A 16,032-nucleotide genomic window follows, 5' to 3' on the forward strand; every position below is an offset into this window, starting at 1 on the left:
CTTTACCTTAAGCTCTCCACTCAATTCCGGTTCATTTCACGAAACTCAATCCAGAATAACTGATCCCCTAGTGGACTCAACCACGAGCTGCTCTAAAAATCCATCTCATAGGCATTCCAGAACTTACCCCTCATGGAGTCTAGCATCAACCTAATTTTTCCAATCTACATGTATATTGAAATCCCTCATCATAATTGTAACATTGCCTATTTGGCATACATTTTGTATCTCCCATTGTAATTTGTAGACCATATCTTTACCACTGTTCAAGGGTCTGAATATATCTCTATCAGGGTCATTTTTAACCTTGCAGTTCCATAATTCAACCTAAAATGATTCAACACCTTCCGATCCTATGCCATCTCTTTCTCATGATTTGATTTCGTTTATTATCAACAGAGCCATGCCACCCCCTTTACCTAACTGCCTGCTCTTTCAATACAATGTGCATCCTTGTATGTTATGTTCCCAGCTATAACCTTTCAGCCATGGTTCAGTGATGCCCGCACGTCAAACATGCTAATATATGCCAAACATTGGTGGAAGAGAATATAATTGGCAAAATAATACCATTTGCCTAATGAAATGCTCTAAGATTTGCATTGCCTGCCCTTCTTGGGGCTGTATAAGAACATGGAATAAAAGGGTAAGATCCACTTATCATGGCCTAACTGTAACTGAGGAAGTTTCAAGAAGGGGGTATGACGAGAAACTTTAGATAATAGGAAGCAACTTGAAATGCAGTTTACCAAGAGTAATAATCTTTGGGTTACATGAATCATAAGCAATTCTTTCCAAGAAATCAGAATTTAATGCATAGCTTAAAGATGCTGGGGTTGGAAGGAATTTTGACTCATGGAACACCATCGTCAGCATTGGGAAAGGCAGAGCTGTTTTGCTGAGAGTGTATTGGGCTGACAAAAAGTGTGCTCCAACTTTAAACAAGGCTTTACATTGCTACTGGTAATGACGGTATGGGATTAAGGTGAAAGAAAAGTTGTACAATTGAAGAGGGATGATAAGGCCATTGAGCACAGTAATGACTTGGGTAATGAGAAGCAGAAGGAGACTGGAAAGCACAGATAATTTACCATTAATAGTACATCAGTTAAACAAACAAAATAAAATTGCTAAGAAAAATATTAAAGATTCTGCATATGATTGTACAAACTAATTAAAACAGAATAGATGAACTGAAGGCACAAATAATGGCAAATCTGTTACAGTGATATGGTTGCATGGAGATGGTATATGGATTAAAATTAAATATTGACATTTAGAAAGGACAGGCAATTATAAAAGGAGTGCTCTGGTAACAAAAGATCAGCTAAGAATAGTCTTGAGAAAAAATCTTGACTCAGATAACCTGCAATTCAAATCATTATGGGTGCAAGATAAACAAATACATTTTGGAGTGGATTACAACAGATTCATATTTGGAAAGGGAATTAATCAAGAAATAAGGAATATTTGAGGAAAAATAATGCAGCACTTACATGTCCAAATAGACTGGGAGAATTAAATTGACAAAAGTAATTTGGATGATATGTTTATAGATCACATTCAAAATGGATTTCTGGAATTAGATGTCATTGAACGAACTAGGAAACCAGCTTACTTTGACCTTATTTTGTATAAAGAGGCAGAGTTAATTAGTGAACTGAAAATAAGGGGTCCTCTGGAGAATGCTGAATCCAAATGATAGAATTTTATATGTTGTTTTAGAGATGCAGGCTTGTTGTTAACTAGAACCTTGAACTTTAGAAAAGCCAATAATAGCATCAGGGGTATATTGATCTTTCATCAAACATAGATTAAAAGATTTGCTAGTTAATGAGCGACCGGTAATGTTTTAAAATGTTCAGTAAATGCAAATTCCATTCAGATATAGATACACAAGAGAAAAGCAATCCACAGTTAATTAAGGAGATTAAAGCAAGTATTAGATTAAAAGAAGAGGCTTATCATGGATCCAAAAGTAATAAACCTAAGGAATGGGAGAAATTTGTGAATCAGCAACAAATAACCCAAAAAATAAATAAAGGGAATAAAATTGGATTATAGGAGTAAATCAGATGTAAAAAGTAAGAGATGCGACAATATTCTCTAGAATTTGGAACTAATCCAGTCTGAATCAGAAGGAAAAAAGGTATCATTGTTAAGTCAGAAAGCGGGGTGGAAGAAAAGATTATGAGCCAACTAATGTCACAACTGCTGTTATTAAAATGTTGAAATCCATCATTTAGGAGATCTAATCAGGCTGCTTAAAAATCATAATATAGTTAAGCTGAATCTGGATTGCTTTCTGAAAGAAAATTTGTATTTGCCATTTTGAATGGAGATATTTTGAGGTACATAGTTACTAGCAGGGAGGATAAGGAGAGGGTAGTGGATACAGGATATCTGTATTTAGCAAAGGTATTTGTTAAGGTACCACAGAAAAGGCCGTTACATTAGATAGAGTTCTCAAGATTGAAGTAATATTTTTAATATGGATTCAAATGCTAGTAAAGGACAGAATTTTTGATATCTTGTATTTTAAAAGTTTATGCATATCAAAGATTTTCACAAGCATTGAATAATAGTATTAGCCATTACATTTGACAACCCTGAATATGGGGCCTCACCAACTGTCAAAGTCATTTTGTAGTGCAGCAGCTTGCCTGTGCTGAGAAAGTTCTGATTTCACACATTAATACATAGACATTATATGTAGAGAGCCAGGTTCACAGCAAAAGAGTGCATTCAGGCCTACATTGGAAGAGACAATATGGCCCAGGAGAAGATGATCATTGAGCACAGCATAGAAACAGGCCCCCCATTCCATCGTGGCCATTTTGCACCAACCCCATTTCATTCTTCCTGCATTTGCATCAACTTCACACAGATTCTACCCCACTCCTACGCTCTGGGGGTAATTTACAGTAGTTAATTAAACTACTAAGCTGTATGTCTTTGGGATGTGTAGGGGGGGCGCCAACACATTCAGATGAACCTACATGGTGACAGAGAGAGCAGGCAAACTCCGCAGAGACAGTGCAAGAGATAAAAGATCCGTATCGAACTTTGGACACTGAAGCTGTGGGGTAGCAGCTCTACCATCTGCCCCATTCTGCCACCCAAGTCATGGGGCAAAGAAGGTTTGCCCCTCTATTTTCTTACTGGTCAATAAAGACCACTGCATTCCATTATGTACAGTGTTACCATGGTACGCTGGGACATTGGATCAAGCAAAATTGCTAGTACTGCAGTTAGAAAAGATCTGTTATAAGGCACTTAGGGTATAAAAATAATGAAATACTGCTAAGGTTTTGCAATGCTTTGGTAAGGCCTAATTTAGACTGTGTGTGCAGTTTTAATCTTGAAACCTAAGTACGATGCTTGCCTCGAAATTAGTGTGATGAAGGTGTTTAGAGAGTGGAGTTTAACAATGCATTTGCAGAAGCACTTTTAACACTGCATCTAAATCCTGATAATGTTCTTACTTGATCTTGCAGTATATTCCAAAACCATTTTCCTCAGCACTGTTGACAAGCTGCATGCAGCCAAATCAACATTGTATACATGAAGTATAATGTAATTTGCTTAGAAGCAGATACACTTCCATACCAGGTTAATTTTTATAGTCAAAATAACAGTGCTATGAACTAGATTATAGAGTCCATTAATCTGATCTATATCAGCTGAGAGAGAAGACCATGGTAGTTGTTTGAGGCAAAGAATGTACTGCTATGTAAAGCTAAGGTAGGGCTTTGTTTCAGAAAGAAAGATTTCCTACAGTGCTTAGAGCCTGCTCAGTGACTGATTACAGAGCAGGAGGAACAACAGATGAACTGTGTTCAATAAAAACACAAAATGCTGGCAGAACTCAGCAGGCCAGACAGCATCTATGGGAGGAGGTAGTGACGACATCTAAACATAATCTAAACATAAACTGTGTTCGTGTTGTTTAGCAGAGATCTGCCACTTAGACTATCAACTGATTGGTCCTTGAATTCTAGCTTAGAATCTTGAGAATTTAGACTTCATTACTTAATTAAGTCTGGAATTAAAAACCTATTATCAGTAATGGTGACCAGGAAATTGCAGCAGTGTTGTTAAAAAACCTGTTTGACCAATGTTGCTCAGCAAAGGAAATGCACTATCCTTCCTTTTTCTGACAATCTTTTTAACTCCAGACCATTAATGCAATTGATTCTGAACTGATACATTCTAGCAAGACTTTCAGTTCAGAGAGTCAGAGTGCCACAGACACAAAGAGCATGAAAGTAAGTCCTTTGGCCAAACTTGCTGTATAAATCAATCCCATGTTTGGCCCATGTCCGCAAACCCTTTCCTATCTATGTGCCTGTCCAAATATTAAATGATAATATACCTGTCTTAACCACTTCCTCCAGCAGCCCATTCCATATACTGACCAACTCCCTAGGAGAAAATGTTTACCCCTCAGGCTCCTGACACACTTCTTACCTCTTACCTGAAACCGGAAACCTCTCGTTCTTGATTCCATTACTCTGGAGAACAGTCTATACATATTTCCTCATGAGTATACACTTACCTATAAAATCACTCTGCATTCTTCAGCACTCCAATGAAAACCACCCAGTGCTTTAAACCTATCTCCTTAACTCCCTCCCTTGAATCTTGGAAACCTTCTCATATATCTCCTCTGCACTTTTTGCAGCTAAGTGACTTCTCTTCTCAAGCATTGTGAACAAATCTGAACACAGTATTCCAAATGTGACCTTGCTAGCATTTGCAACATAACATCCGAACTTCTGTACTGAACGCCCTTCTTCACAATCCTATCCACCTATGATGCCACTTTCAGGAAGCCATGTACTTGTACTCTTAGTTTCCTCTGTCATGGGACTTAGGACCCATCAATGTGTAATTAGGACTGGACTATAAAATCAAGCTTATTCAAGATTCAAGTTTGTTTAATGTACTGGAAATAATTGTTAACTCCAGATCTGATGCAGCACAAGTAGAAATACAAGAAGACAAAGAACACAATAATAATAAAGAACACAATAAATAAAAATGTGTAAGGTAACTAGTGTACATAGATTGACCATAGATTGTGTCCATAAAGTGATGTGAGGTCACTGACAGGAAATAATACAGGTGTGATGGTTGAGGGTGTAGAGGTGTGCATTGGAAGGTGAAGGTGTTGCTAAACCTTACTGTTTGGGGAACATTATTTTTTTTTAACTCTGGTGGTCCTGACATGGATGCTACATGGCCTCCTCCCTAATGGATGTGGCACTAACAGTTCATGAGCAGGGTGGGTGGGGTTCTTCATCATGACACCGGCCCTTTTCCAGCACCTTCCTACACTTATATATCTCCTTGATGGTGGGTTGACTAGTGCCGGAGATGCACTGGACAATTTTGATTACTTATTGTAGAGCTTTCCTCTCTGCCACAGTGCAGTTTCTGTACCGTGCTGTGATGCAGTTTGTTAGGATGCTCTCTACTGGTGCATCCTATAATGTGAGATTGGATGTGCATAGTCCAGCTCCCTTTAGCCTTCTCCGAAAGTTGAGGCATTGGTGAGCTTTCCTGATTGTGTGTATAATGCTTTTTGAGACTATAAGAGGCTTGGCGAGCTTTGTACTCCCAAGAGTTTGAATTTGCTCACAATATCCATTGCTATGCTGCTGATGTAATGAGGAGTGTCAGTGGTGAGAGTTATCCAGAAGTAATTATAGCCACCTCCTTTGTCTTGTTTAACATTGTGGAAGATGAACCTGGCCTCGAGCTCTTCCACCTCTTTTCTGTATGCCATTTAATCGTTGCTGGCAATGAGCCCAATTTACCAGTGAAATCCACATCCAGTGACTGATGATAAGTGACCTTATAAAGCAATATGACAAAATATTTTCATGTAAAGTATTCAGAGAGCAAGGCACAAGTAAAATGCATTTTTTTACAATTCTTCAAAAATAGACAAATTTCCCGTGTTTTACCATCCCAGTAGCAATGATTTAATCAGAATCAGAATCAGGTTTATTATCACCGGCATGTGTCATGAAATTTGTTAACTGAGCAGCAACAGTGTAATGCAATACATGATAATATAGAAAGAGAAAAAACTAAATAAGTAAATAAATTACAGCAGGAATATATATGTATATTAAAATGATTAAAAATTGTGCAAAAACAGAAGCAGTATATATATTTTTTTAAAGTGAGATAGTGTTCATGGGTTCAATGTCCATTTAGGAATCATATAGGAAAGGGGAAGAAGCTGTTCCTGAATCATTGAGTGTGTGTCTTCAGGCTTCTGTACCTCCTTCCTGATGGTAACAGTGAGAAGAGGGCATGCCCTGGGTGAATGCGATCCTGAATAATGCACATCACCTTTCTGAGCTTGCATTCCTTGAAGTTGACTTGGATACAATGGAAACCAGTAACCAAGATGGAGCCCGCCCCCACCCCGTACCTGACAGTGATGCAGCCTATCAGATTGCTCTCCATAGTATATTCATAGAAGTTTTTGAGTGAATTAGGTGACAAACCAAATTTCTTCAAACTCCTAATGAAATATAGCCACTTTCTTGCCTTCTTTATAGCTGCATCAATATGCTGGGACCAGGTTAGGTCCTCAGAGATCTTGACACCCAGAAATTTGAAACTGCTCACACTCTCCACTTCTGATCCCTATACAAGGATTGGTTTGTGTTCCCTTGTTTTACCCCTCCTGAAGTCCACAATTAGCTCTTTCATCTTACTGACATTGAATGCAAGGTTATTGCTACAACACCACTCAACTAGCTGGTATATCTCACTCCTGTATGTCCTGTCATCTCCATCTGAGATTCTACCAACAAAGGTTGTATCATCAACAAATTTATAGATGGTATATGAGCTATATGTAGCCATATAGTCATACAGTATGTATAGAGGATATAGAGCAGTGGGCTAATCACACTCCCCTGAGGTGCACCAGTGTTGATCGTCAGCAAGGAAAAGATATTATCCCCAGGCTGCATAGGTTGCGGACTTTCAGTTAGGAAGTTGAGGATCCAATTGCAGAGGAAGGTTCAGAGTCCCAAATTCTGTAGCTTATCAATCAGGAGTGTAGGAATGATGGTGTTCAATGCTGAGCTATAGTCGACGAACTGCAGCCTGACATAGGTGTTTGTGTTGTCCAGGTGATCTAAAACCATTGAGATTGCATCTGCTGTAGACCTATTGTGGCGATAGGCAAATTGCAGTGGGTCCAGGTCCTTGCTGAGGCAGGAGTTCATTCTTAGCATGACCAACCTCTCAAAGCATTTCATGGCCGTTGATGAGAGTGCAAGTGGGTGATCGTCATCAAAGCAGCTCTCACTACTCTTCTGAGACACAAATATAATTGTTGCCTTTTTAAAGCAGGTGGGATCATCCACTGTTGCAGTGAGAGGTTGAAAATGCCCTTAAGTACTCCCAGTAGTTGGCTGGCTCAGATTTTCAGAGCCCTACCAGGTACTCCATCGGGGCCTGCCTCTTTGCGAGGGTTCGCCCTCCTGAAAGACATCACAGGGTCACCAGCAGCAGCATTTATTTCCACTCTTCAACACCAGATGAGAATGACAAATACCAGCAATGCCTTTGGGGTGATGGTAAGAATGTGACGGTACATATTTGGTGGTGTACCATTAATTCCTGAATTTTCAGATAAGGCAGGCGTGCCTGACAACAACATGCACAGAGCTGAAATTGAAATCAGAATGGAAGTACACGTTCCCCATATTCTAGGATGCTTTCCATGGTGTTAGACATTTTTTGGGTCCAGAAGGACGGATAGTCATGCTCCATGTACCCTGATGATATTGCTCAAACATATTGCTGATACCAGTTGCCTCTCTGTAGATTAAAATTCCTGAGCGGTCAGATTCATGAAACAAAACCTTATATATGAACTCTGTGCAATACCAAAGGAAGCTTGCAGCATCAATCATATCAAAGAACTCAGATGAAAGGTTTTCTGTTTATATTAGTTTGCTTACTTTAGAATGCATCTAATTATTTATCTTTTATTTTAGTACAAACACAAAGGTTTGATTAAAAAGCTGCAGATATCATAAAATTAGTAAGAAATGTCTGAACTAAGAACAATATCACAGTCTTTGATTACCTACATTTTTCGTTGGTTATGAATTTTCAGAAATTATATTTTATAAAAAATAAGCTCAATTAATTCAATGTAGCTATTTCTTTAAAACTGTTCTTTTACCAATCATTTATTTACCACAACAATTATTCATAGATAATCCATCTTCATAGTTTGAATGTATTCCTGAAGAACAAAATACATTTTCATTAATAAACCCATTTAATAAACAGCAAAAACTGAACTTTACAGTCACATTAGGTTGTTCATTGTGTCAAAAATTGTGGTATATACTATGAAATGAACCACTAGTTGAACGTCCGATGAAAATAACCTTTCATCTGAACTCAGAGGCTATGAGCTGGAGCAATATCAGTGTTGACTTCTGCCTGCCACAGATTTAATATTGCAAAACTCACAATGTGTTGCCCAGAAGACTATCACTTGCCTGTGGTGTTCAGATAAATGTTTATTCTTTAAGGTTTTCTTTGTTTCTATTCTATCTTGGCAGAAATGAATCATTGTTTTCTGAGTCACCACTACCCTGATAAACCATGTTTCTAATTTTATTAAATGATTTGTAGATTTTCCGACCGACTCAATTGATTCATTTTCCTTGTTTATAATGAATAGCAGAAACCAAACTGTAACGAGACAACTATGGTTGCAGTCTTACCATATCAAATATTGTTAAAAGAATATTTTATCCCTATATGAAGGAGCTTCATTGTGGCCATGTTTAAAACTGCCAGAAAATGTCATTAAGGTCCAATTGGCTCTGTGGAGCATTGATTAACATTCCTGATTCCAGCTCCCAGTTAATTACAATAAGGACCTCATCTGCTGCCAAAGCCAGGAGCAATACAATCAGAAGTCAACAGAAAAGATCACCATACTGTCCTCTTCTGTATCCGAATTTATTAAAATATTACAGGAGTTGTTTGCATTTTTTAAATTAGAAAATGTTATTTCAGCCATTTCTTCAGGGATTTCACTGATCCTGTGTTGGGGTTCTGGCAGGAGATAAGGACGCTGCCCATGGAAACGTAAGGCTATCAATCCAAGTCTGCAGTACTGCAGTGCCAGGAGGGCAGATGCCCATTAAGTTCAAAGGCAAAGCAGAATTATGAGAGCAGGTGCTGCTCAAAACTCCCTCTGGGCTGGCGTTCAGTGTTTCCAAATAATTAGCCAGTTGAAAGCCTTATGCTTAAGCCTTACAGATAGCTTAAATCTAAATCAACATCCAGCACATCCAGTTTATTGATAACCTCATCTGGCTTTTTTTTTTATTTCTGTGCATATATTAATTTGAAATAGACTGTGCCTGGGAAAGAGTTTATTTTGCCTTTATTGTTTGATAGTCCCTTTTAATGCATTTACTGCAGTGTTTATCCACTTGTTAGAATGTTATATTAAAATATATTTCCCAATAATGTTTGTTTCAGTAATAACAATGGTATTTTTGTTTTTTAATCCCTGGAATACAGTGTTTTATGGTTCAAGTAATATACGATGAGAGACAGCATGTCAGTAGTTCTTGATCACAGACATTGACATATTAGTCTGCTAACTATCACAAACAAACAAGTTCATTAGCTGTGAGTCGGTAAAGCAGAGTTGTGTCACTGGCAGTAAAGCTTGCAACATAAGGACAGTGCTGTTCCTAGCCAGTCAGATTTCCCTCAGTTTTTATATTTCTATATCTGGAACTTATTTCAAGGTAACATGTTGCCTATACACACTTAATAAGCAAGTGACAGGCACATCGTCAGTAATTTCATCTCTCTTCTCTTGTTTCCAAGCCCTGAATGTGCAACGAGCTGTGACAAACTTATTTGTGTCTCATGCCAGGCAATCTCCACTGTTTTTCTCCAAGGAAAAAGTCTCTTGATTTTCAAACACCTTGCTCTTACCTTATGAAATGGTGTTCACAGCCATCAAACTGCATGCCTCTTTCCTGCAGTTCTGGATTTGTGCCTCTCTTTAGATTTTTCTTCCACTGTTACTTATCATTTTTCTTTCCTTGGCAACTATACATCCTTAACAAAGACTGAAAACTACCAGCAGCATTTGTGTAAATATTTAATTCCAAGTAGTGTTAAGTTTGAATTTGGAAGTAAAACCACTTCAGCATCACATTTTTTGAAATGCTTACTTTAAGTTGCTTTTTCTCAAAAAGCATCTCTTTGGTGTTATGACAAGTAGCTATTCCTTAAGCAGAAATTTTACTTGAAAGGGCATTGTTTATATCTTCTGGGTATTAAAAGCTGTATGTGCTAGGCTGATCAATCTTATGTGAGGCTAAAAGAAACCATTTCTGCACAATGTGCAGTTTATGTTAATCTTTGGACTGCAAAGGCATGCTAACTGCCAGGTCATGCAAGAATCAAAAATTTTACAACATAATCTCCCACCATGGCAACAGCTTAAATCAGAGGTTAAAGCATGAATATCAATTGGGAACAGATGTTTCCAGATATACAGAGTGGGTGATTGGTGTAGATACCACTCATCTCCGGCTGCCAACGGAAGTGGTCTCTCAGAGAAAGGACGTGTGCAAAGTGGGGAGCGTTGCAATCAGGTGCCCTTTATTCTCTCTCCACTTCCCCCCACAACCCTGAAAAGCAAGAAGAATGACTTAACTGTAAGATGGAGGTCATCAGGAACATTATAAAGGTTCCATTACTGTTGTTAGCTGGCTCCGGTGCTGTTGAATCTTTTAACTAATGATGGAGCAGCCCTTCTCTGTCCAATAAAGATCTGACCTATGTTTAAAGTCTGATGTTACTGCAGCATGCCCAGTCTATGTGCATAAAGTCTTAGGGGTGGAGGGCAATGACGTAATTTACCAAAAGTCGCTATGTACACAGTTTTCCCATATTCTATTAGATAATTCCAGATAATTATAGCTCTTTAAGTAGTGCTGTATTCATTGTCATGCTCACGTACTATATTAAAGACTGATATTTCTGGTTTTAGAACAAAGGACATTACAGAACAGTACACATTCTTCTGCTCAGGATGTTACACTGACCCCTTAATCTTCTCTACGACCAATCTAGTCTTTCCCTCCTACATAACCCTCTATTTTTCTATCATCCATTTGCCTATCTAAGAGTTCTTTAAATGCCCCAAGTGTACCTGACTCTACCATCACTCCTGGCTCTGTGTTCCACACACTCACCACTCTGAGTAAAAATACTGAGCTCTAACATCCCCACCTACACTTTCCTCCAATCACCTTAAAATGATTTCCCCTCGTATTCCCCAATTCCATTTTGGCAAAAAGTATCCAGCAATCCACTCAATCTATGCCTCTTATTGTCTAAAAATCTCTTATCAAGTTACCACTCATTCTCCTTCACTCCAAAGCCTTAGCTCGTTCAACCCATTGTCATAAAGTCAACTATTGAAACAGCTTAGCATGTGTTACAATGTTGAACATAACGTTCAGATGACATTGATTCAGGTTGGACACAAGACAAAAAAACAAATAAATATTTGCTCTTTTTTTCTCCAATTATGTTCACCACTCTAGGTAACATTAATTATTAGAATAGTATGCTGGTATTGGCTTCCTCTGTACCTTCAAGAACAATAAGTTAGAAGTTAGTGAAGGTAGCATAGGTAGCATAGCCATTGTATTTTCAAAACAAGATAACTGATAATAGAAATCTGGAGGAGGGGTAATTCCAATTTCTAATTTTTATGAATTGTTCACACTCATTGTCTATTAAACTAATAATGCTAAATGTATTTTAAGATTACTACTTTTTTAAATAGTTTTCCACCAGAATTAACTTTTAACCTGTCTTTTTTTTCCAGATTCGTACAATGAAATGGCCGTCAGGATCCCGGCAAGTCCCAGCCTCGATTTGTAGCCTTCCGTGCAAACCAGGCGAGAGAAAGAAGATTGTTAAGGGCATTCCCTGCTGTTGGCACTGTGAACTGTGCGATGGGTACCAATACCAGGTGGATAAATACAACTGCAAGGTCTGCCACTTTGACATGCGACCCAATGAGAACCACACAGGATGTCGCCCAATTCCCATAGTTAAACTGGAATGGTATTCCCCTTGGGCAATTGCGCCTGTATTTTTTGCTATTATTGGTATCATTGCTACATTGTTTGTTGTCATTACCTTCATACGTTTTAACGACACACCAATAGTGAAGGCATCTGGTCGAGAATTAAGTTATGTGCTCCTCACAGGGATTTTCCTCTGTTACGCCATTACCTTCCTAATGATAGCAGAGCCAGATGTAACCGTCTGTTCCTTGCGGCGCATCTTCCTTGGGTTAGGAATGAGTATCAGCTACGCAGCTCTGCTCACGAAGACCAACAGGATTTATCGGATATTCGAGCAAGGCAAGAAATCAGTCACTGCTCCCAGGTTTATTAGTCCAGCCTCACAACTTATGATCACTTTCAGTTTTATCTCAGTGCAACTGTTGGGAGTCTGTATCTGGTTTATTGCTGACCCTCCCCACTCCTACATCGACTACGACGACCAGAAGACTGCCAATCCCCAGTTTGCTCGTGGAATTCTCAAATGTGATATTTCTGATCTATCTCTCATCTGTTTACTTGGATATAGCATGCTCCTCATGGTCACATGCACCGTGTATGCCATCAAAACCAGAGGGGTACCAGAGACCTTCAATGAGGCCAAACCCATCGGATTTACCATGTACACCACCTGCATTGTCTGGTTAGCCTTCATTCCAATATTTTTTGGGACTGCTCAGTCTGCAGAAAAGGTAAGTACCGATATTTCTCCCAAAATTATACTGCATCTGAAAAATACACTTTGCGATTAGTGCAAGGTGACATTATTTAAATTAATGGTGATGTTGTGATTCTGAAAGAATGGGAGGCAGCAGATAGTCTGGTTGAGCCTTCCGTGTGTTTGGAGATAATGAAAAGACTGGGAGTCAGATCTCTCAGATTTGCACTGTGCCCAGACAATTTACATTGTTTCCACACCAAGAACCATCTCCCTTGTTGTCTTTATACACTTACAGCAAGATAGAAGTTGTGCTCCATCACACCGTTTTGCAATGTTGCATAACCTGCGTGATTGTGGGCACTCAGACATTTCCGTTCTGGAAGCTACACACCAGCAATGATGTAGCCTGCTTCTATCACCAAATCGGAGGGGAACAGCCGTGCAATACAATGCATTCTAGCTTCCCAAAATGGAGACTTCAAGTTGCTCCGTCTTTGCACACCATGCAGTGCGACACAAAAATGTAAACACATTTCCAGCTAGGCCTTAGGTTCTGCCTGCATTGGTATGTGATTACAGCAGCATTTGAAGCCAGTTTAGGCCCTGTGTGGAGAGCTAATTAAACTCCATGTGCTTCAGAATTCCATGGCAAAACCAAACCACCATGCAGTTTAAGACATTCAGATAAATTCATTGTGATTGCTTCCAATTTTGTTTCGTTATGTAAAGGATCTTTGTTGTTGAAAATCAACAACGGCAAATACCCTTTTTTCTTCTTCCACTAGTTTTCAAACACCACAGATTTTTTAAAATGCTGCTCGTAAGCCACCGTGCTAAGGACATGATGATTTGTTGATAAATCTTTCTCAATTTATTAGTCTGTGTTCCTCTTCTTATTATCCATAGGTAGACCTTGTATTCATGAGAAGACAAAAAATAACCGTTTTACTATTTCCTCTACATGTTCATTTATGTAATTCCTTTCTGGACTTACTGAAATCAAAAGGGTTCACCATTGCAAATAGCTAACAAGTGTTGAATGTTCAGTGTAACAATAGAAATTCATCTTCTAGCTTTCTAGAAAGTGTTGTCCAATTATAAGATGTCAGGAAGTTTTTCTCTATCAGCCAATACAGTAGAATTTGCTTTGGTTCTCCAGATTTGAATGCAATTTAATTTTAGAAGCATTGCTGCATACATATTCACTAGTATTTAACTGAAGTGAATTTCTAGGCAGCTGTGATTTTAAAGTTTAGCTGAATGAGGATCAATTCAATTTGATTTTAATGGGAGAGCCAGTCAAAATCATACCAACATTATCCAGCAAACTCAGTCCTGCCCTTTCTAAGAACAAAATGTAAAAACAAGGAATTAGAAGTAATTTTCCTGATTTATATTTTGACTGTAGTCACAATTTTCACTACAAAATTGTAACAGAGATGATAGTTTTAATTCAGATTGTCAGAAAATGAGATGTAGAGTATGCAGAATTCCTAATGAGGGTTGTTGGCTGGAGTGAAGCTTTTCATCTCAGATTGGCATGGGAAACTTACTCCACTATATTTGATTAATGTGGTGATTAGGAATGATCTCAGTTTGAATCTCCTCAACATCTGAGCGCTATTACTCACTTTAATTAATTACTGTTAACATTCATTCAAACAACTTGATCGAAGCTTCAGGGGTTAACACAAATATGACTTGACATCTGTTACCTGTTAAGTATAGCTTCATTGGAGAAGGCATATCTGTCCTTATGCTGACTGTTTTTGTAAAACCTCATTGGCTTGAAAGTTCTCAGAATATGTGATTGTGTAACTCAATTTCTGTGAAAACTGCATCCATATTTAAAAATTTATGACTTTATGCAAGGTACATGTTTGGAATTTTTTTTGCATGTTCTTTCTGTATCTAATGCACTTACATTCAGTAAAGACCAGATAAGCACAACAATGTACACTGTATTCCTGGGCACCAATTCCATTTCCTTAGTTTTCTATTTTTGTGCATTGTGATTTGCATAAAAGTTGACAAGAAAACTGACCAGGCAGATGCCTTTTAATGACTACCTTTCGGCAGTGCAGTCTCGGCTATAAGAACATAATCTTCATGATCATATTGGTCTGACATGAGCCACTGGATAATTTACCTTTAGTGACATCAATCAAGCATCAGCTTTATATTTTTGATGTGTTTTTGAGTAATTGGAGATGATGTATACAGAGTGAGTAATGACAAATCATTGGCAAAAGCATTTTTAACAAGGGGTTAATATGGATTTGTTAAAGTATATTAATGTCAATTTAAGCTCTAGGTTTCCCTTTGTTCTGGATTTCAGGGATATAAAAATATTTGACATTACTATATCTGAAGAATCTCCAACAATGCCAATACAATACGTTTACTTATGTCTGTACATGTTTGAACAATTCAGTTTGCTTAATTGAACCATTTGTAACATCTATGTCTATCCTCAGCAGTATTTGTCTACTATTTCAGAGTATGTACTCTTTGTCATAAGTTTGTCAGACTTTGTGAAGAGGAATGAATTTACTGTGGTTCTCTTTATGCATAGACTGCAATCAAAGGCCAATGCCTTTAGTCACCCTTGTCTCTCCACAAATGAATTACAGTTTGAAGCTGGAGTACGAGTGGAAATTGGAATCAGGCACCATTCAATGAATTATTAACCTCTTTCATTTTGTGAACACCATACTTTAATTGTCTTCATATGCTTATTATGACAAAGCAGGATGTCATTTAGTACATCAAGTGCATGAGAGCTCCCACATAGCAACCCTATCTATCCCATTTCTGTTAGCACTCATCAGTAGATCCGCAATTTATTCCCTGCTGGATGCCCACCAATTTCTCCTTTGTTTTTTTCTTTACCTCTTACCGCATTTAGGATTAATTTACAGTAGTTACTGTGATGAGACTGTTCGATTGTGGTGACAAGCATGGTCGCCAGGAGAATCAGTAAACTCCACACTAACTGCCCTTCAGGCCACGATTGAATCTCGATCCCTGGAGCCATAAATATCAGGCTGGTTTTCCACATTGACAAAACTGCCATTGACCAACAGGACTAAATGTTTTCATGCCAATCAACCACATGTTCTGCTTGCATTCCCATGCACATACTGATACCAAAAGATCTCCCACAGCTTTCTTCCTGTTCTGCAATACTACAATACTTAT

General features: G+C 38.3%; 1 protein-coding gene across 1 annotated transcript in view; it reads left to right on the forward strand.

Annotated features, from left to right (window-relative positions):
- LOC132381175 (metabotropic glutamate receptor 4-like) overlaps positions 1-16,032 on the forward strand; it is a 1,091,809-nt gene that overhangs the window by 801,674 nt on the left and 274,103 nt on the right. Inside the window, exon 8 of the mRNA XM_059950466.1 lies at positions 11,927-12,862. Within this exon, the coding sequence (XP_059806449.1) occupies positions 11,927-12,862 (936 nt within the window). The remainder of the gene's footprint in view (positions 1-11,926; positions 12,863-16,032) is intronic.

Source organism: Hypanus sabinus, chromosome 25, assembly GCF_030144855.1.
Source record: "Hypanus sabinus isolate sHypSab1 chromosome 25, sHypSab1.hap1, whole genome shotgun sequence".
Taxonomy (NCBI): domain Eukaryota; kingdom Metazoa; phylum Chordata; class Chondrichthyes; order Myliobatiformes; family Dasyatidae; genus Hypanus; species Hypanus sabinus.